This window comes from Triturus cristatus, chromosome 10, assembly GCF_964204655.1.
Source record: "Triturus cristatus chromosome 10, aTriCri1.1, whole genome shotgun sequence".
Lineage (NCBI taxonomy): Eukaryota > Metazoa > Chordata > Amphibia > Caudata > Salamandridae > Triturus > Triturus cristatus.
In genome coordinates this window covers 566,457,157-566,478,956 of record NC_140593.1, presented here as the reverse complement: position 1 = coordinate 566,478,956, position 21,800 = coordinate 566,457,157, and the positions used below count along the sequence as shown (strand labels likewise).

The 21,800-nt window shown below is 45.4% G+C and overlaps 1 protein-coding gene across 3 annotated transcripts in view; it reads left to right on the top strand.

Moving 5' to 3' along the window:
• PDXDC1 (pyridoxal dependent decarboxylase domain containing 1) overlaps positions 1 to 21,800 on the top strand; it is a 360,469-nt gene that overhangs the window by 84,458 nt on the left and 254,211 nt on the right. For all 3 annotated transcript variants that reach the window (XM_085632067.1, XM_085632066.1, XM_085632068.1), the window contains 3 exons: positions 14,079 to 14,144; positions 16,466 to 16,546; positions 18,699 to 18,845. In XM_085632067.1, coding sequence (XP_085488193.1) covers positions 14,079 to 14,144; positions 16,466 to 16,546; positions 18,699 to 18,845 — 294 coding nt within the window. The remainder of the gene's footprint in view (positions 1 to 14,078; positions 14,145 to 16,465; positions 16,547 to 18,698; positions 18,846 to 21,800) is intronic.

Below are 21,800 nucleotides of genomic sequence, written 5' to 3'. Positions count from 1 at the left end.
GGACCAATGGGTCCCCGTCCTGGGGTGGGTACACCCCCTATCCTGCCTCTCTCCTGTGGGAGGGGGGCAGTAGCCTAGTCCTGATAGGGTAGGGCGCCCCATCTTCAAGATGGCGAGAGCCAGGAGATGTGCTTCACCTCGCCTCCCCCACCTGAGGGGTGGGGTTGGCAGGATGGCACATCCCCTGTCCTTATTTGGGGTTTCCGGCCAAAGCTTCCCGCCAGAGTGGGGTGTTGCAGGGGCCTGGGGAAGCTCACAGAGGCGGCATGCCTTTGAAGCTTCCCCCTGCCCATCCTGGGGGAGGAGATTTAGCACCTCGCCCAGGATGTGCATTGTTGCAGGACCAGGAGAGCAGGGGCTCTCCTACCCAGGGGTCCAGCAACATGTCTGCTGGGTGGCAGCCTAGGCAGCCTCAGAGCAGATGTGGATTTGTAGGTTAGGTTCGAGGGGGCACCTCCAAGATGCCCTCTGGGGTGTTGGGTACATTAAATCCCACACTGGCATCAGTGTGGGTTTAATGTGCTGAGAAGTTTGATACCAAACTTCTTAGTCTTTAGTGTTGCCATTATGGTGCTGTGGAGCTCGTGTTTGACGAGCTCTTAGCACCATGTACTCTTAAATGGCAGCACTGCACTTACAGGGCTCAGGAATGGACCTGGGCACTGTAGGGGTACAGGGCTCCTGCTCCTGTGCCCACACCATTGGCATAAGGCACCCAGCTAGAGGGGTGACTGATGTATGCCATGGCAGTGTATGTGATGGGCATGGCACACAGGGATGTGTGCCATGTCGACTTTGTTTTTTTCTTGCACCCAAACACTCAGCCTGCAAAGGCAGTGTGTGTGTGTGTAAGGGTACAGGGCCTCTAAGAGTGGCACAAGGAGTGCTGCAGCTCTTAGAGGCCTTCCTTGGTCACAAAGCCCTGGGTACTTAGGGTACCATTTACCAGGGGCTGACATGTGGCCAGGGTTTTCCAATTTGGGTTTGGTTTGTTTTAGGGAAGGAACATAGGCCCTGGGCACCTGATTGGCAGGAGTCCAGGACACATTCAGTCAAAGTACATTCAGCAATTCAGCAAAAAGTGGGGGCATACCATGCAAGAAAGATGGCACTTTCTCACACAAACCCCCCCCCCCCAACGAAAGGTGATGAGACTAACCTTGTCCTATGGAGTCTTCAACCTGGAAAGTCCATCTGCATTGGCATGGGCAGTCCCTGGTCTGTGTTCCACTTCAAAGTCCATTTCCTGTAGGGAGATGGACCACCTTAGTAATGTTGGACTTTCCCCTTTCATCTGCATTAGCCATCTGAGAGGTCTGTGGTCAGTTTGAACCAGTAAGTGAGTACCAAACAGGTATGGCCTCAACTTCTTCAGGGACCAAACCACAGCAAAGGCCTCCCTCTCAATGGCACTGCAACGCTGCTCTCTGGGGAGTAGCCTCCTGCTTATAAAAGCAACAGGTTGGTCTTGGCCTTCATCATTGGTCTGGGATAGGACCGCTCCTATCCCTAGCTCAGAGGCATCAGTCTGCACTATGAACTGCTTGGCATAATCTGGAGCTTTTAGAATTGGTGCTGAGCACATTGCTTCTTTTAGGGTGTCAAAAGCCTTTTGGCAACTAACTGTCCAGTTCACCTTCTTGGGCATTTTCTTGGAGGTGAGTTCTGTGAGGGGGGTCACAATGGACCCATACCCCTTCACAAACCACCTGTAGTACCCAGTCAAGCCAAGAAATGCCCTGACTTGGGTCTGGGTTGTTGGAGCTATCCAGTCCATGATGGCCTGGATCTTGGGTTGTAAGGGCTGTACCTGGCCTCCACATACAACGTGGCCCAAGTACACCACAGTGCCCTGCCCTATCTGGCATTTGGATGCCTTGATAGTGAGACCTGCATTGTGCAGAGCCTCTAAAACTTTTCCAAGGTGGATCAGGTGATCCTGCCAGGTGGAGCTAAAGACAGCAATATCATCAAGATAAGCTGCACTAAAGGACTCCAGCCCAGCCAGGACATGGTTATCCAGCCTCTGGAAAGTGACAGGGGCATTCTTTAACCCAAAGGGCATCACAGTAAACTGGTAATGCCCATCAGGGGTGGAGAATTCTGTCTTTTCTTTTGCTCCTGGGGCCATGCCAATCTGCCAGTACCCTGCAGTTAAGTCAAAGGTACTGAGGAATTGGGCAGCCCCTAATTTATCTATCGGCTCATCTGCTCTTGGGATAGGGTGAGCATCTGTCTTAGTGACAGAGTTGAGCCCTCTATAGTCCACACAGAACCTCATCTCTCTCTTTTCACCTTGTTGATGAGGTTTGGGAACTAGAACCACTGGGCTGACCCAGGGGCTCTCAGAGGGTTCAATGACCCCTAACTCCAGCATCTTGCTGACCTCAGCTTTGATGCTCTCCTTGACTTGGTCTGACTGTCGATAGATTTTGTTTTTGACAGGTGCACTGCCACCAGTGTCCACATCATGGGTACACCAGTTTGTCAGACCAGGGGTCAGGGAAAAGAGGCTAGCATACTGCTGCAAGACTTGCTTGCAGTCAGTTTGCTGTTGGGCAGAGAGGGTGTCTGAGAAGATCACACCATCTACTGACCCATCTGTTGGGCTGTAGGAGAGGAGGTCAGGGAGAGGTTCACTTTCTGCTTCCTGCTCCTTATCAGTCACCATCAGCATGGTGATGTCAGCCCTGTCATTGTAGAGTTTGAGGCGGTTCACATGGATGACCCTCTTGGGTGTCCTGCTAGTGCCTAGGTCAACTAGATAGGTGACCTCACTCTTTCTTTCTAGGATAGGGTAAGGGCCACTCCATTTATCTTGGAGAGCGCTTGGTGCCACTGGCTCCAAAACCCACACCTGTTGCCCAGGTTGAAATTCAGGCAGTGCAGCTTTTTGGTCATACCAGTGCTTCTGGAGCTCCTGGCTGGCCTCAAGGTTCTTGGATGCTTTTTCCATGTACTCAGCCATTCTGGACCTTAGGCCGAGCACATAGTCCACTATGTCTTGTTTGGACTCTTGAAGAGGCCTCTCCCAGCCCTCTTTTACAAGACAAAGTGGTCCCCTTACAGGATGACCAAACAGAAATTCAAAGGGTGAGAAACCTACTCCCTTCTGTGGTACTTCCCTGTAAGCGAAAAGCAGGCATGGTAACAGGACATCCTATCTCCTTTTGAGTTTGTCAGGGAGCCCCATGATCATACCTTTCAATGTCTTGTTGAATCTCTCAACAAGGCCATTGGTTTGTGGGTGGTAGGGGGTAGTAAACTTATACTGCACCCCACACTCTTTCCACATGTGTGTTAGGTAAGCAGACATGAAGTTGGAACCGCTGTCTGAAACCACCTCATTAGGAAAACCCACCCTGGTGAAGACACCCAGGAGGGCCTTGGCTACTGCAGGAGCTGTAGTAGTCCTAAGGGGAATTGCTTCCGGGTACCTAGTGGCATGATCCACTACCACTAGAATAAGTTTGTTCCCTGAGGCTGTGGGAGGTTCAAGTGGACCCACAATGTCCACTCCTACCCTTTCAAAGGGGACCCCCACCACTGGTAGTGGGATGAGGGGGGCCTTTGGGTGGCCACCTGTCTTGCCACTGGCTTGACAGGTAACACAGGAGCTGACAAACTCCTTCAACTTTTGGTGCATCTGGGGCCAGTAAAAGTGACTTACTAGCCTTTCCCAAGTTTTGGATTGCCCCAGATGTCCAGCTAGGGGGATGTCATGAGCCAAAGTTAGGAGGAACTCCCTGTATTTCTGTGGCACTACCACCCTCCTGGTGGCTCCAGGAGTGGGGGTTCTTGCCTCAGCATACAGTAATCCCTCTTCCCAATAAGCTCTGTGAGTACCACTGACATCTCCCCTTGCTTCTGAAACAGCTTGTTGCCTCAGGCTTTCAAGAGTGGGACAGTCTCGCTGACCCTGGCACAGCTCTTCCCTAGAGGGTCCCCCTGGGCCCAAGAGTTCAACCTGGTAAGGGTCAAGCTCCATGGACTCAGTTCCCTCAGGGGTATCCAAATCCTCTCCCTGGGGAGAGGGGCCCTGAATGTTTTGCTGTGTAGAAGCTGGTTCCCCAGTCTTCTTTCCTTTTTTCTTGGTTGGCTGGGCCATTATTTCATGCTCCAGACCTACTTTTTCACCCTTCCTCTTGCTCTGTGCTCTGGTTTGCACACACACCAATTCAGGGATGCCCAGCATGGCTGCATGGGCCTTTAGCTCAACCTCAGCCCAGGCTGAGGTTTCCAGATCATTTCCAAGCAGACAGGCAGCTGGCAACTTTGGAGAGACCACTACTGTTTCAGGCCAGTAACCCCCCCCCCCCCCCCCCCCCCTAATGTTACCAAGGCCATGGGATGACTAGTGGTGACACTGTCAGCGTTGGTGACTGGGTAAGACTTCCCAATCAAGTATTGCTCAGGGGAAACCAGTGTGTCTTTCACCATAGTGACACTGGCACCTGTATCCCTCAGAGCTTCTACCCTAGTTCCATTCACCCAGGGGTACTGTAAGTATTTCTTTAAGTTGGGGGGCCACACAGCTATAGTGGCAAACTCCACTTCTCCCAAGGAGACTAGACTTGCTTCAGTGTGTTCCCAGATTTGTTCAGGGTACACTTCTGATCCCATTTGTATGCTTGCTGCCCCAGGAGTAGCTGTACTGGGTGCCTTAGGGGCTTTGTCTTGGGGGCAAGCTACAGTTAGGTGTCCTTGCTTCTTACAGTAATTACACCAGGCCTTTAAGGGATCAAAGTTCTTCCCCCTATATGGTTGGGGCACATAGGGAGTAGTTTGGGTCCCACCCACCTGAACAGGTTTTTGTGGCCCTTTGGAAGACTCAGACTTTTTATCTTGGGGATTCTCACCACCTTTCCCCTGGGGAGGTTTTGGGACCACTTTCTTTTAGTCACCCCCAGTGGCTGTCTTGGTCACCCTAGTCTTGACCCAGTGGTCTGCGTTCTTTCCCAATTCTTGGGGAGAAATTAGACCTAGGTCTACCAAATGCTGATGCAAGTTTTCATTTGTGCAGTTACTCAATATATGTTCCTTCATGAATAAATTATACAATCCAGTAAAATCCTGCACACCATGTCCAGCTAACCAACCATCCAGTGTCTTCACTGAGAAGTCTACAAAATCAATCCAGGACTGGGTCTGGGTTTTGTGAGCCCCCCTGAATCTAATTCTATACTCCTCAGTGGTGAATCCAAATCCCTCAATCAGAGCTCTCTTCATGAGGTCATAGGATCCTGCTTCTGGCCCAGAAAGGGTCAGAAGTCTGTCTCTGCAGTTACCAGAGAACAGTTCCCACAGGAGTGCCCCCCAGAGAGGTTTCTTTACTTTTCTGATATCACAAGCCCTCTCAAAGGCTGTGAACCATTTGGTGATATCATCACCTTCCTCAAATTTAGGGACAATCCCTTTGGGGATTTTAAGGTCAGAAGTTTCCTCCCTATCCTTATTTTTATTATTGCTGCCACCATTGATGGGTGCTAAACCCATCTCTCTCCTTTCTTTTTCTAGAGCCAGGAGCCTGGACTCTAGCTCTAGTCTTTTTGCCAGCCTCACAAGGCTGTCCTCTTCACTGGTGGGTCCCCCAGTGTTCTCTCTGGTACCAGAGCCACCTGTGTAGTCTCTAGGTGCCCAGATGCTAATCCTTGGATTGGAGGGTATGGGTGCCCTCTCCTCCCTAGGGAATAGCATGGGGGGCTTATTGTCAACCTCCTCTGCTTCCCTTTCCTCATCTGACTGGCCATCACCATGTTCAGATGGGTGGTCCTTAGCATACTCAGCCAAGAGCTCCTGGAGCCCTAGTTTGGTTGGATGCAGGCCCATTGGTAAATTTTTAAGTTTGCATAAGGACCTCAATTCCTTGAAAGACAAGTGTAAGTAAGGTGTGTGGTCGAGCTCCTCCACCAGGTCCATGTTATTATTATCACTAACAGCTGGGTTTGTTTAAGACATTCTAACCTGACAATTCTAACCCGCTACCCTGACTATAGTGACTTTTATTTTTCTAAAATTCTAATGGGACTTAAGCAAGGCCCTAGCAAGACTTTTAGTAATTTTGGAAAAGACCAATCAGAATTCTAAAGGCAATTTTTAAGAGTTCTGTCGTGTGATCAGATGGTAACCAAGTAGTCCAACAAATGCAAGTTTGTATCCCACCGCTGATCCACCAATGTGAGAAAGTGGCTCTGTATATACTGTTCCTTAATAGGTACAGGGTGTACAGAGTCCACAGTCCCCCAGGGTTTGACAGAGGTTAAAGTTAGGTATAACCTTACTCTCTAAAGTGGTAGCTTGGTCGAGCAGTAAGGCAGTACCAGAGGACAGTGTAAAGCATTTGTTGTACACACTCAGTCAGCAAATGGTTTCACACACTCAATAACTGAACTCTAGGCCAATGGTTTATATATAAAAAATATATGCTTGTTTTATTTTAGAACCAACACTTGGAGTTAAAATATACTTTCTCAACAGTAGAGGTTTCATATAAATACTTTTGCAATATGCAATAGACTTTAGTAAACCGTTACAAGTGGTTGCAGTAGGCAACTCTATTTTTAAACACAACAATACATTGAGCTCAATGGTAAATTCAAGTTATTTGCAACAGATTACTTTTTAGATTACTTTTGGAATTCCAGGACTGGATCCTAGATTCAGCCCTGGGTCAGTTCTCAGAATCAAGTGATGAAAGTCGACTTAAGTACTGTAATGATTTTTAACTAATATTTAGCTAAAACAGTCAATGATTCCCTATGGAAGAAAATGCAGGTTACAGGTACAGTATGTTCTCGTTACTTTTGTAATCCAGTACTGCGTGCCTAGACTCAGTACTGGGACCTTTATCCAAAACAGGTAAGTAATTACGTTTTCAGATAATATACGATTTTTGAAGAATATTTAAAGATTGCAGAAATCGACACTTAGAAGAAATTTCACAGAAAAACAGTCAATGGTTTCCTATGGAAGAAAATTGAGTTAAGGGTAAGTACAGTTGTAGGTATTTTTCAGAGTCCGTGCTGGGCACCAAGATCCAGCACTGGGAGCTCACATAAGAGCAGGTGAGTAAATTCGTTTTTGTCACTCGTCTGATTTTTGGTGAATATTTAAAGATTTGAAAAGTCCAAACTTAGAAGAAATTTCAGGGAAAAGCCAGTCAATGTTACCCTATGAGGAAAATAGAGTTTGCGGTTTAAGGGTAAGTACTCGACTGGCAGAGTTGAGGTTCTGGGCACAGACTCTGGTCTCCCAGGGTCAGGTAGGTACAGTTGGTTCACCCTCAGCGGCTCTAGGGCGGCCGCGTGCAGAGAGAATTAGGCCCAATGTTCTCCTATGAGGGATAGGGGGGCCTTGTTTGGTGGCTGCTGACTGGCAAGCCACGCGGCTGTGGGAGCTGGGCTCCTGGTCACTTACTCAGGGCAAGTGGGGAAGTAGGTAGGAGTAGAGTTTTCACTGCCAGGGCCACTCGGGCTGCTGGGTTCAGAGTGCTTTTGAGCCTTCGGGCGCTCAATGGATTTCAATGGGAAATCTCCGGTTAAGAAAAAGACTGCAAGCTCGGGGACGAGGACTCTTCAGGTGCCACCACCACTTCGAGAGGTAAGTTGGGTAGTTGGAGGATAGGTAGGTACCCCGGGATTGGGCACAGGGGGCCGTGGGGCGCCGCGTGCAGGGGTGCCTTTAGGTGTCGGGAAATCTTACCCTCTGTTGATCGCGGTTGGGGGGCACCTGGTTCTGAGGCTGCAGGCTTCTTCAGGAGTGTCGAGGGAGGTCCTTGGGTGCCGGACTCGGGGTCACAGTCGCCGTGGGGTCGTCCTCAGGGTCTTTGTTCACTCCTGCACTGGCCAGGCTCGGCTGGTGCAGAGTGTGCTGGGTTCGCGGTTCCGGGCTACTGCCAGGGGTTAGAGATAGGTTTCGAGTAAAGCCTCTACTCATGGGAGTCCCAGGGGCTTAGAGCCAAAAGGTAGCCAGGTCCTCCGGGGTTGGTGAGGTTGCTAGCCACAAGAGATGCCGAGCTGGAGCAGGTTCGAGGGTCGACAGGCCGGTAGGGCTGGGGCCAAAGCAGTTGGTGTCTTCCTCTTTTCAGCAGCTGCAGGGCAGGTCTTCTTTCTTCTTGCTCTTCGTAGTCTGGAATCTGGGGAAGGAAGGTTCAGGGTGCCCCTAAATACTAGATTTAGGGGCGTTACAGGTAGGTGAAGGGCAGGGACCAATGGGTCCCCGTCCTGGGGTGGGTACACCCCCTATCCTGCCTCTCTACTGTGGGAGGGGGCAGTAGCCTAGTACTGATAGGGTAGGGCTCCCTATCTTCAAGATGGCGAGAGCCCGGAGATGTGCTTCACCTCGCCTCCCCCACCTGAGGGGTGGGGTTGGCAGGCTGGCACATCCCCTGTCCTTATTTGGGGTTTCCGGCCAAAGCTTCCCGCCAGAGTGGGGGGTTGCAGGGGCCTGGGGAAGCTCACAGAGGCGGCATGCCTTTGAAGCTTCCCCCTGCCCATCCTGGGGGAGGAGATTTAGCACCTCGCCCAGGATGTACATTGTTGCAGGACCAGGAGAGCAGGGGCTCTCCTACCCAGGGGTCCAGCAACATGTCTGCTGGGTGGCAGCCTAGGCAGCCTCAGAGCAGACGTGGATTTGTAGGTTAGGTTCGAGGGGGTACCTCTAAGATGCCCTCTGGGGTGCTGGGTACATTAAATCCCACACTGGCATCAGTGTGGGTTTAATGTGCTGAGAAGTTTGATACCAAACTTCTCAGTCTTAAGTGTTGCCATTATGGTGCTGTGGAGCTCGTGTTTGACGAGCTCTCAGCACCATGTACTCTTAAATGGCAGCACTGCACTTACAGGGCTCAGGAATGGACCTGGGCACTTTAGGGGTACAGGGCTCCTGCTCCTGTGCCCACACTATTGGCATAAGGCACCCAGCTAGAGGGGTGACTGATGTATGCCATGGAAGTGTATGTGATGGGCATGGCACACAGGGATGTGTGCCATGTCGACTTTGTTTTTGTCTTGCACCCAAACACTCAGCCTGCAAAGGCAGTGTGTGTGTGTGTGTGTAAGGGTACAGGGCCTCTAAGAGTGGCACAAGGAGTGCTGCAGCTCTTAGAGGCCTTCCTTGGTCACAAAGCCCTGGGTACTTAGGGTACCATTTACCAGGGGCTGACATGTGGCCAGGGTTTGCCAATTTGGGTTTGGTTTGTTTTAGGGAAGGAACATAGGCCCTGGGCACCTGATTGGCAGGAGTCCAGGGCACACTCAGTCAAAGTACATTCAGCAATTCAGCAAAAAGTGGGGGCATACCATGCAAGAAAGATGGCACTTTCTCACATGCACATGAAGGGCATTTAGGAAAAATCCTTACCAAACTCAGATTGAGAGAGGTGTTTTGGTGGCCACAAATGGACACGGGTGTTTATGAGCTTGTTGACAATTGTGTGGTTTGCGGATGTGCGGATAAAAGCTTCAAGGTGAGGACCCCTCCCATGCAACCTTCTGAATTCCCGAGTAGACCGTGGGAAAAATTGGCGTTGATCTTGTTGGCCCTTTCAATTTACTTCCCGTGTCCTCTAGGTTTGCTGTGGTTGCTATCGACTACTCCTCCAAATAGCCTGAAATTCGGTTCATGGGTGAACCTACCTCTAAGAACATTATTCTTTTTCTGAAAGACCTCTTAAGAGAAGGGTTTCCGTCTTCTATCGTTTCAGACAATGCCGTACAATTCGTTAGTTCTGAGTTTCAAAGTTTTCTCAAACAAGGGGGAATTGTGCACCACACTTTATCATCCCCAAGCCAACGGGCTGGTTGAGCGCATGAATAGAGTGTTGAACAATTGTGTCCAATGGGCCATTGCCAGCAAGTGTGTGGTGCAAAATGCAGTACGTTCCATGCTTTGGTTTTACCATACCACTCCACATTCTTCCACCAGGATTTCGCCTTTTGAACTTTTGAGGGGGAGGAAGCCTTCCTCTAAAATTTGCCCTGGTTGGATGTCCAAGTGGGTCAAGATGAATGTTATGGATGAGTTTGTCAGATTGAATGTTAATAAGGTTCAAGAACAGCAGAAAAACTATTTTGATGAGAGGAAGAAAGCTGTTTCTCTCAATATCTGTGTGAGTTATGCGCATCAAAAATCCTATCCACACGCCCAAGGGAGAAATCACATTTTCTGATCCTCTTGTTGTTGACAAGATGCGTGGCAATGCCATTAGGGTTAATTACGAGAACTGGTGGAACATTGCCGGAGTGGTCAAGTTGAAGAATCTGCAGGTGTTTGACTGTAGTGCTGATGTTGGTGGGTGTCATGGTGATTCTGTCAAGATTGATCGTCCTGATACAGCTTCCAAGAGAGAGAGAGTGAGAACTGCTCTGTTCTTCGTAGGAGCAAGCATCATTGCAATGTTCCACTGAGATTCCAATGATTTCACTTATTGTATGTTTTTCAGATTTTGTTACTTACATCTTCATTGCTTATTTTTCTTAGATAGGATTATCCTTTGTACGTTTTCCTTTCTTTTTTTAAATTTAATTTTCTTTTCTACTGTGCTTAGCTGTTGTCATTCCAGTTTAATTTTAGTTAAACTTCTGGAAGGAGAAGATAATGTAGTGGTTCTCCATGGCGGATGCCTGGTCCCTCCATCATCCGTAGTTAGAACCTTTTGTGATGTTTAATTCTATGTTCTAATGCCGAATGCTGGCTGTTTGTCAGTTGCGCTTCTGCGGTCGCTGATATGACTGCTGCGCAGTACCTCCTGTAATGCAATAAACCTTTTGACTAAATCGAGATGTCTGCACAAATTACTACACCAAATCTCTGATGGACCCATATTCTGAAAAGTGTGGGATCCTTTATGAAATTCTCATAGTTTTACACTGATTTGAAACTCTAGGTCATTTAAAAAAGGTTTGGCGTAATGTCTTACTTATGGGCCAATAACATGTTTTTGGGGTCTTTTCTGGGTGGCTTAACTTTTTACAATTGGGAAGTTTTTTTAACTTGACAGTAATATTTCTGTTCAAATCTGGGCAGTTAAAAACATACTTTTTCGAAAGTTCCTAGATGCGTTCAATACAATATATGATTTAACCACAGTTTAATGCACATTTAAGAAAATGCAATTCTTTTGAAAATCTGCATTTAGTACATTGCGTCTCTGAAACTGTATCTACTGTTCATTATTACATTGAAATTTGAAAACTTGGATTCTCTTCCAGTGTGTGCTAATTTTACGGATAAGCACACTGTTGTGTGTATGTGAATCATTGGCAGTTGTAGGAGATTCATGTCTAGATGCTACTTTATAATTCATTGTAATCTCCAAAGCACAACCAATGTCAACCTTCACTTTTGCCTTTTACTTAGGTGCATAGTGTCGAAATAGCGATGTCTATCATTTAATTTCTTTACTTTATTCGATCAAGTTAAAAATGATCATAAAAGTACATACATCATAAAATCGTACACATTTTTGTTTTTAAAAATTGCAGATATTTCAACAATGATTCTAGCATAAAAACATAATGTCTATCTATTTTCAGAGTTCATGGGTGTATTTATGATTACTCTGACTTGAACAGCTGGAGGTAAACACACTGCAGAAAACCAACCAAGAACTTGATCATACAGAAATACATTGCACTTGTCAAATATAAACTGAGAACTGTGAATAAAGGTTATAAGGCTAAAAAAACACACACACTGCCACCCACCTGCAGAGAAGCAAGGTTTGTAATATAATTACACAAAGGTTGCTGACGCATTATGCTACTGAGTTAGGAATAACAGTTTTCCTAATAATTCAGGGTGTTAATAAACTTAACCTATAGTCACGAAAACGAGGCACAGTGAAGTTACAGAAATAATGTTGAGTAGAAGTAGAGGGACTAACAGCCACATTTGAATCCCAGTACTGACATAACAATGAAACCGTGAACAGCACCATGTAGTGCATGAAGGTGCATAACATGATGGTAGTAAAGCAAGGATCCATCATTTAGTGGTGGATTGAATACAGTAGGGATAGGCAGAAAAGGCTCTTGCTGGTCAAGTTTCTGCACATGTGAATGGGCACCAATCTTGCTAGTCTGGTTTCGGTGAGTCACACACAGTTCACATTTTTTACTCTGTGTGGGGCTGTTTCTAGGAAACCAATTTGATTGTTATGATTGATTCTGAAGATTTGGTTGACAGTGCCACTGTCCAGTCTAGATAACCAGAAATAGTCTGAATAACCACACACCCAATCTTCATCTCCCAGCACATATGAAAGATATAGCTGGACATCCATAGCAAGGCGAGTATAGAGCCTAGTCATAGAGACATGGATATATCCTACTCGGTTGGGGGTGTAAAGGAACAGGCATTTTGGCTATAGTGTCTGCAAACCACCAATCACATCCAAACAATTGTACCGGGTATAAATGCAGTTCTGGTATACTCTGTATATATATATCTGTGTGTGTGTAACTGTAGTTATGTATTGTCACCTGTGTTGTCACTAGACTATTGTCATTTATCCACTTTGAAAGTTTGACAAGCAGTATTGTAAACCATATTTTGCTAATAATTTCTAATCAGATCTGCTCATAAAAGTGAGGTAATGAAGGACTATAAAAGGCAATAAATAATGGTAAGAGTGTCATAATGAAGGTAGTCTTAGCGCCAAATAGCATGCTTACGTTTAGTTTTTTGGCAAAGCCAGGTGTTTCTAGGTTGAAAGTTTTAATTAACAGATGCAGAGTCCTTTCTTAGGCCACTGTCTGAACTAGATCTGGGTCTCCTTGTTTATTGTGATTGAGTGTACCTGAAAACTTCTACCCACTGCTTAGCCCGTAACTGGATCCATTCCGAAATGAGTGGACAGAGCTGGCAGACTTTATTGCTTTCTTGAATTACATGATTTTTATAAGCAAATTCACCTAAAGCCAATATTTTTAGCCCTTACTGTACATACTTCCAATTGCAAATATAAATAGAAAGCACTTTTAATGGTGTTCTGGAGCTGTATTAATAATCAATGACTATAAAAAATAAAGTTAACAAAGACATAAGTCATATTACAATGAATACATGCAATTTTGTTCTAAGTTCTATTTAGTGTCGTGTGCTTTAAAGAATCTTAAAACAACAACAAATGGCGGGTATTTATTCTTGGGAAGATGACAACCCTATATAGTGTATCTATGACCATGAAAGGTATCAGGTTCTAAAACTGAAACCAGCAGTTATCCGGTGCTTAATTTGAGCCTGTGGTTTCTGGTACTCGGCACCCGCACTTAATTCTCAGCACCAGTATTAATGACAGTCCACCACATGGTTGCGCTGTCTGTCTCACCTTGAGATGAACAAAACAGTGTTAAATATTTCAATATACATTAAAAATGACAATTCAGACTATTCCACACAATTATTATAGCTTTTGGTAGCCAGGAATAGTCTGAATTGTCACACTTGTAGGAGTGCGACAGTAAGTAGTTGTGTTAGTACTGTTCTTGGCATCGCTGGCAGGGGCAGTGGGTGGTGCAGGCTGTAGTGGGCTGCTGAGTAGGGCCCTGGCAATTACATTTTTACAAAATAAGCACTGCATTTATTCCCAGTGCAGGTAGGAAGGGAACACATGCTTGAGGAAGGAGCCAGTTTCAAGCTTGTCGTATAAGTTTAGTAGTGTAGTGGTGTTCAGAAGTACTTGCTTAATACAGTTACTGGGCGGCCTTCATGCACAACAAGTGGAAGAAGAAAGCTAACTGATTGTGTAATGCTGCCTGGAAACTTAAAACAATCCTGGATACCTAAGAGTCCACTTTACAGACTACCTTTGAACAGTGATCAGAATGGACCACACTCAGCACTCAGTAACCTGCCCAAGATTAATGAGCAGGTGACCCTAACATGTAACAGCCAAAGATGATTATTAGGCTAGAATCCTCCAGTTATCATGTAATAATTTACACAATTGTGGCTCTCATGGCAAGCAGCTTTAAGCTCATACTTTACGTCTTTAAGCTGAAAAATATTAAGCTATTAGTTCTGTTATTTACTTCTCTTGAAAGATGTTCACCCTGGCTTGTATTTGTGCACATTAGGCGAGAAGATGAAAAGGACAGTAAGAAATATTCAAGAAAGGATATTCCTGGACCCTTACAAGGCAGGTATGTTGTCTCAACAGTGACCCAAGAATGATGTCCCTTTCAAATAATGTTGATATTTGTGGCAGAGAGTTCTGACTGTTTCAATAGTACCAGTATTTTATTCACACTATCCATGATGCACTTTCTTCTCTACTGCCTCATGGCCAAATCAGTGGGTTACACATACCATTTGTAGTCTGAAAAAAGACAATTATTTCTTCCTAAGAACAAGACCTATACAAACCGTAAATATACAAACAAGCTCTGAACATACTCTTCTATGCTCTTGACAGTTCCAAATCAAATACTCTGAGGACCTGATCACCTCACTTCAGCCTCACCCACAGTGACTTGCATACACCATCAAGAATCTGCTCTTTCCTTGATATTTACCTTTCACAAACTCTTCAGCTATTGATGTTGCATGAATCATACTTCACCTGAAAAATAATCATTCGAGAAATAGCCACATTACTGACAGCCCATCCTTCATCCTCAAGCCCCTTGTTTTCACTGCAAGCTCACTCAGCTGTATTCATTATTAATCTCTTCTCTTTCTGAAATAATGTAAATCAAAACTGCCAATCCATCCTGTGCACCATCTGATCCATTTATCTCACATACCAGCAGACCTCTTGTCTTCACCGACGGGGTCATTCTCTGCTTGACCGCTCTAACCAACCATTTTCATCTGCCACATAACCTCCATGCCTCAAATCAGTTGTAGCCCCGACTCTTCATAAAACGTTCCTCCTGCTGATCCTTCCCCTCCAGCCAACTATTGTACAGTGTCACAACTACTTATTTTTTGCAAAATACTCAAACCTCTGGTCTTCAGTCACATCACACTTACAACTCAAACAACATAGTCAGCCCGTTCCAATCCGGTTTCTGTGCCCTTCATGTGACAGAAACTGCACCTTAACTTCTCCAACTTTATCAAGAGTAAACACCAAAATCACATTCAAAACATATTCTCTGCTTTAGATTATCATTTCCTTCTGTCCTCCTTCGAATCGCAGCGCATCAAAAGCCCCAGCCAAAAGTGTCTCACCTTCTCCATTTCCAACCATGCTTCTTCAGTACCTATATCACTATATGTGGGCATTCCGCCAAGGTTCTCTTGGATCTCTTATCCCTCTACCTTTATGATATCCCTTGGAAACATCAACATTTGTTTCTCATTTCCTACTCTTCTTGCACCCACCCACCTTCACAGGCAGGTATCAAATTCATATTGTCTCATTGTCACCTGCCACTGGTTGGCATACTTCCCCCTCCTTATTGGGGCCCATTTACCTAACTGACCCTCTATTACGTTTTGCCCTTGCACGCTGAAGCTCACGTCCTCCACCACAAACATTGCGCTCTTTTCAACGTATCCTTGAGGATAGAATCATTTATAACCAACACAGCCAGAGCATAATGTTGAATATTTGCACAATCCTGCCTACAAATTGCATTCAACGCTGTCAAAACTCTCAACTACTCACTAGTAGTCTGCAGACTTGAATAATCCAGTTGCTTGTTCTTAGTCCTACCCCAAAACTCAATAACTGCTCAACTAAAAAAGTCTTACATGTTGCCTCGAGAACCTTGTACACTCTTCCAAAACATGCTCTCAGTTCATCATATCACCACTGACCTGTATAGGTCTTGACCAAAAAGAGAGCCTTTTACAAACTACCAGTGCTTGTATTTAAAGCTGTGAAGAGACGCGTCCCTAATTACCTCCCAGGCCTCATATCACCTCACCTCAACCCATAGCTTAAAGTCATATAATAATAATCATCTAATGGCACCCAGGCCCAGTGAGTCCTCCATGTTCCTGTGTTTTTACTGTCTTTTCCACCCGATGAGGAAAACTGAAATGCCATTTCTTGCAACTTGAAAGAGAAAAGTGAGTGCTGTCCTGTTAACTGTATACAGCTGTAAATATGTATAGTGCTCATATGTAAACCTTATTACTAATAGGCCAATTTGTAGCCATTATCTGTTTTTCTTTTCTATTAATAACCTTGCAATTTGGCATGGTTAACGTGTTTGCAAATCTCTGTGACTTAATGCTAACGCTACACCAACCCTTGTTCTGTCTACTGTTATTGTTACTGCGTTAAAACGTTTCTGTTCAAAATGTTATGGTTGCTATTAAACATTTAAAAAACAAATTGTGCAAATGAGTTGAGGATTATTACATTTCAGCCTGGGCACTATTTATATTCCTGTCCATCAGGAGGTATTTACGTTGATTGTACCAGCATTCACTCATTTAGAAAATACATTGGAGTGTGTCCAAAGAAGTACTGTTTTCACCTTTGTTTCCCCTCTTGTCACCCTCACAGTGGCCAGGATATGGTTAGCATTCTCCAGTTAGTTCAGACACTTATGCATGGGGATGACGAGGAAGACACGCTGGTGTATCGGTATGGTAGCGTGTTTTTTTACTCTTTATTTGTGTACATAAACAAATAGTTTGTATTCAACATCCCAATGCATTTCTGAATAGTAGAGTACCAATTAAATGCATTTGTGTTTTTCCAATAGCTGAATTCTAAAATTGTTTTGTCACTATAAAAATTATTAGCACGTTATGAATAAGTGCATGTCTGTGCCATTGTTATGTTATGTTAATGTCAAGTTCTGTGGAGTGGCCTAGTTGTAAAATGTGTATTGTACACTGGGAGTAGTCTCAACATTAGCAGGCCATGAACCGAATTGTGAGTGCTAATCCCGAGCTTGAAATACCATCTTAAAACACTGCACTAACAGGTTCCGCTAGGCAATAATGTGCGAATAAAATGTATCATATTCTCTTTTTACTTTTCACCATTATCCAAATCGAGGTCAGACATTTAATTTCCTATTTGTAAAGTTAAAAGGAGTGTCTGAATTCTACGTCTCATTCTGCTCTTGTGAAATGCAGCCCACTCATATCTCACTCCACCGAATATTAACTCGTGGCAATGTGGATTTTAGCTACAAATTCACTAACTTTGGCCAAGCCACAAATAAGATACTAAATGCATAAATGTGGCCACGGAGGTAAATGTTTTTCATTTTACCACCCACATCAACAAAATAAAAAATAGCTTGAGGCAAACATGTTTGGTATAATATGTACTCCTTCCTTTTGGTAGAATGAACACGTTGCTTTCTGTCTTCTGATTCTCCTGATTTGGAGACGATTTAGACTTTGGTGGACGGAGTAATGGCAGTCAAGGTAGCAGAGGACTTTGCGTCCACCACCCTGCCCCTATTTTGCTTGCCAAATTAAGTTCTAATCTCCAGCTCTGCGATTAACTCTCTGGGTTTGTGTGACCACCGTCATGGCCGTTCATACACCGCCATTTAAAAGTTTGGTGTGCGTCCATCATCAGTGGTGGATGCTTACACCAAACTTTTAAAATAGTTTTTCTTTTGTAAAACAAACTTCCAAAGTGAGTTTGTTGTTGGAAAATTAAAAACTAATGTCCCGACACCATAGGGGTTTTCTCCCATTGTGTGGGTGTCTTTCCCCCACCTCTATTTTTACTGTCCCTCGGTGGTGATAGACTGTTAAATAAAAGCCTTTGACTGTCCACTGTAAATGGGGCGTATGGTCAGATGGCTAACCTCTGATGGCTCGTACTCCCTCGGGCCACCAGAGGAAGGTTTAAGAGTAAATTTGACTCTGCTAAACTTGGCGGGCTGTTTTACTTTTAATCGGGCACGTGGACCGAGAATTTGGTGGACATTGTTTTCCGTTACAACAGCAAAAAAATACCCTGACCGCCACACTCTAAATAAGGCCCATACCTGTAGTAATACCATTTCTACATGTTATTTTAATGTGTAAAGCATGCTTACACCACTTGTGGGTTCACTGTGTTGTGATAGTGAGAATAATGATAGGAACATAATGGAGCGCAAGTTCCGTGTGTAAAGAATTGGGACACCATGATCCTCCGAGTGCTATGATAAAATTGGAGCTACTTTCCAGAGACCAATAAATATTTGGCATGGGGAGATAAATGATTTGCCCAGTATCGCAGGATGAGCTGAAGCCGAAACCTGAGCCTGCTTCCCCAGTTTCAGAGTCTGCAGCTCTGGTCCTTAGGCCACATCCGCTCCCTTTGCTTGAGCCAGCAACTGCCCTCTGATAATCTGGAAGCTACCAGATGGTTCTCCTAAGGTCCTGGCGACGAACAAAGAAAGGTTAATTCCTGAGGAAACTGCAGTCCATTAGGAGAAACACTCATTAAGTTTTAATACCCTTTGTAAAACACGAATGAAGCCGGATAACATGTGATAATGCCATACATTGAATGCCTTCCTGGTTAAAATATACCATTGTTTAAGATAGCTGTTGGGGACCCATTTCATATACACATACTAGAAAAAATGCACAAGTCTCCTAGACCCCTCATTTTCAGATGTGCATTTTCTGACCATATTAAATTGATTCGTTTTTAATCACCCAGCCAGTGGCGTAGAGACCTAAAAATGTTTTTGAAATAAATCGATGATATGTTTATTTTGTAAGAAGGTACTACATGTGTACTGTTCTATTGCCACTGTTTGTGTTTCCATTTGCAGAACGCAGAACGTTGGGGAAAAGGGTCACATGGCCCTTTTGGGGCACAGTTTGGCAGCTTACATCTCGGTGCTAGAAAAGGAGAGACTAAGAAAGCTTACAACCAGAATACTCTCTGATACCACCCTGTGGCTCTGCCGCCTGTTCAGGTAATTTATTGCAACGAAAGTGCCATTTAATCTGATCAAGTTGTAAAAATCTAATAACTACCACCCGTTTACACATTTAAGATATGTTCATGAATTAAGGTGTATGGCAGTGGAACTAAGGTTATAGGGTACTTTGCTCACATACTTTTCTTTATGTTGTTAGAAAATACACATCTTTATAAAATGCCAAGTGAGCTTTCTTGGGGTTGGTAGGGTTATAGCAAAGGTGGAAGGAGAACAGCAAATCAGACTCCTTCGAGCAAATGTGGTGTGGCCTGTGTTTTGTTACAATGTTCGTGCCTGTTCAACTGCGATATAACTCATGGATTCCTGTGGGCATCATATGGAATGTGGGGTATCCTGGACAACCAGTGGGACAGTTGCTGATGAGCTGGTCCAGTGGTGGCTGCATGGTTACATGCGGGATGCATTGAAGAGAACTGAACAACTTGCTGTGGGGCATTCTGGGCAACCAGTAGGACAGTTGCTGATGAGCTGGTCCGGTGGTGGCTGTGTGGTTACATGGTGGAGAAGTGGGGAGGGACCAAACCCGAGTTCAAATAGGGCCCCAAATCGCACACGACGAGTGACAGGGATTTGGGAAGGTGGACACCCATGCTGGGCAAATAGGTTCACCCCATTAAGGTCGCTAGAGGAGATCGATTGACTACTCACCCCATACATCCCGGTAATGCAGGCTGACACGGATCACAAGAAATCTGATCGGGACGCATTGATAGGAGGAACACCACTCACATATCGCTTGGCCAAAGTGGATGGACAGTTAACATTAGGGGTGGGCAGGTGCAGGACCCCAGTAATGACCACAGAAGCTTCTAACTCTATCTCTGAGGGATGCCCGCAAACAATCGTAGGGACAGGAATCATAGCCCCAGATCCAATACAGCAGGGCAGGGATTTGCAGAGACTATCTCCTAGGAATCAAGTGGGGCGGGTTAACATCACTCAAGGCATGTCGGGGCCAGGGACTGTTAATGCCGTGAAAGAGGGACTGAGAACTATCTCTTGGAATATAGCAGGTCTTGCAGGTAAATTCGATAATGAGGACTGGCGGCAATATATGGCCCATTTCCATATAATCTGCCTGCAAGAAACCTGGGTAACTGACAACACCCACTTTCATATGGCCGGTTATAAATGCTTTTTTATTCCAGCACAAAAACCTCTTCAGGCAGGGCCAAGGGTGGTTTGTCCATGTATGTAGACTTAAAAATACAAGGCAAATGGTCCAGTGTGGACTGGTTCGCATGGAACATCCAGGCCCTGAGGTTCAGGAATAAAGGGCTAGGGCTCGTGTTGTTCAACGTGTATAACACCGGTCTTTCAGAAAATGACACCCCCATTCTGAGGGAACTAGATGCCAGGTTGAGTCAAGAACTCGCACCTGCTTATGGTGCCCTGGCCCCATCGACACTAGTAATGGGCGATTTGAACTGCCACTTATGCCCCCGGTTGTTCCCGATCAATGTGAATTGGTCAAAATGCCCAATGAAAAAAGGTCCCCATTTTAGCCACTCATCGAGTGGTATAGAATTGGGAAAGCTCCTCCATTCTCACGATCTGGAACACACGGTCGATATGATCCCACTGGGGCCTGATGGCACACTTCCCCCCCCCCCCCCCCCCCCCCCACCTTTAAAGGGAGAGGGTGCTCCTCCTATATAGACTACATTCTTGCTTCTAGATGTTTAAAAAACCGGATCATTGAAATAGGAATTGAGTGGAGCCCCTTCAGCGATCATAACCCCTTGGTTTTGGAGTTTTTGTACCTGGCTAAACAAAAGAACAACCCAGTCGGGGGCATCTCTGAAAGAGTGACGGCCCAAGGTAGAAGACTTAGGTGGGCGAAATTAGATGGGGACAGATTTTACCGGTCCTTAATGGAAAAAGGTAAATCACTCATTAATGAGTGTTTAGACTTCTCTGTGGCAGGGGCTCGTTTAATAAACGTATTTGGCCAAATAACTAGCCTGGTGGAAGGGTTACTGTGGACCAAGGCTCCAAAGAAAACCAACTCTAACTCGCCGAAATGGTTTGACGGGGATTGCACACGAGCCTTGAAGGAGTTAAAGAAAGCACTTAGTAGCAAACCTAGGTAAAAGTCAACACATGTAGATTAAAACACAGGAAGGAGCTAAAAAGAAGGAAAGTAACACTGCAGGGGGAAGCATGGGCGGCCTTGAGGGAGGCCTCCGAAAAAAAAGATATTACAGAATTTTGGAGATTAATAAATTCCCCTTGTTTTCAAGATAAAAACGCCCCTGAGGTCGCCACAAATATCCTGCCGGAACAGTGGACAGCTCACTTTGAGGGCCTGTATAACCATGGGGAGGAAGATAGGATAGAGGAGAGGGGGGTGGACATGCAGGGACAGACGTTGGAATTCTCCCTAGAAGAAATTAGCTTGGGAATTGAGGGACTCACCAAAAATAAAGCCCTGGGCCCAGATGGGACTCCCCCGGATTTGTTCCTGAGTAACGTGGAATTATGGGCCCCTATTTTAACCAGAGTAATAAACGCGGCCATTATGGTCGGCCTGCCCCGGTCTTGGTCATTGGCAATTATAGTACCTATCTTTAAAAAGGGCAACAGAGATAACCCCCAATGCTATCGCCCAATTTCTCTGATAGATGTTACAGCTAAAATCCTGGGAAGAGTAATCCTGAATCGCCTGACCGAGTGGGCTGAGGATAATAACATCATCTCAGATGCCCAGTACGGTTTTCGGACCGGCAGGTCTTCCAGTGACCAATGCCTGAACCTCTACATGCTGGTTGCAAAGTATACTAAAACCAGCAACGAAGCCATTTATCTGGGGTTCATGGACTTGGCCGCTGCATTCGACCATGTTAACAGGAACAAGCTCTGGGCAATGATGAATCACCTGGGAATTGACCCAGGTATAATCTGCACGCTGAGGGAACTGCATAGAGA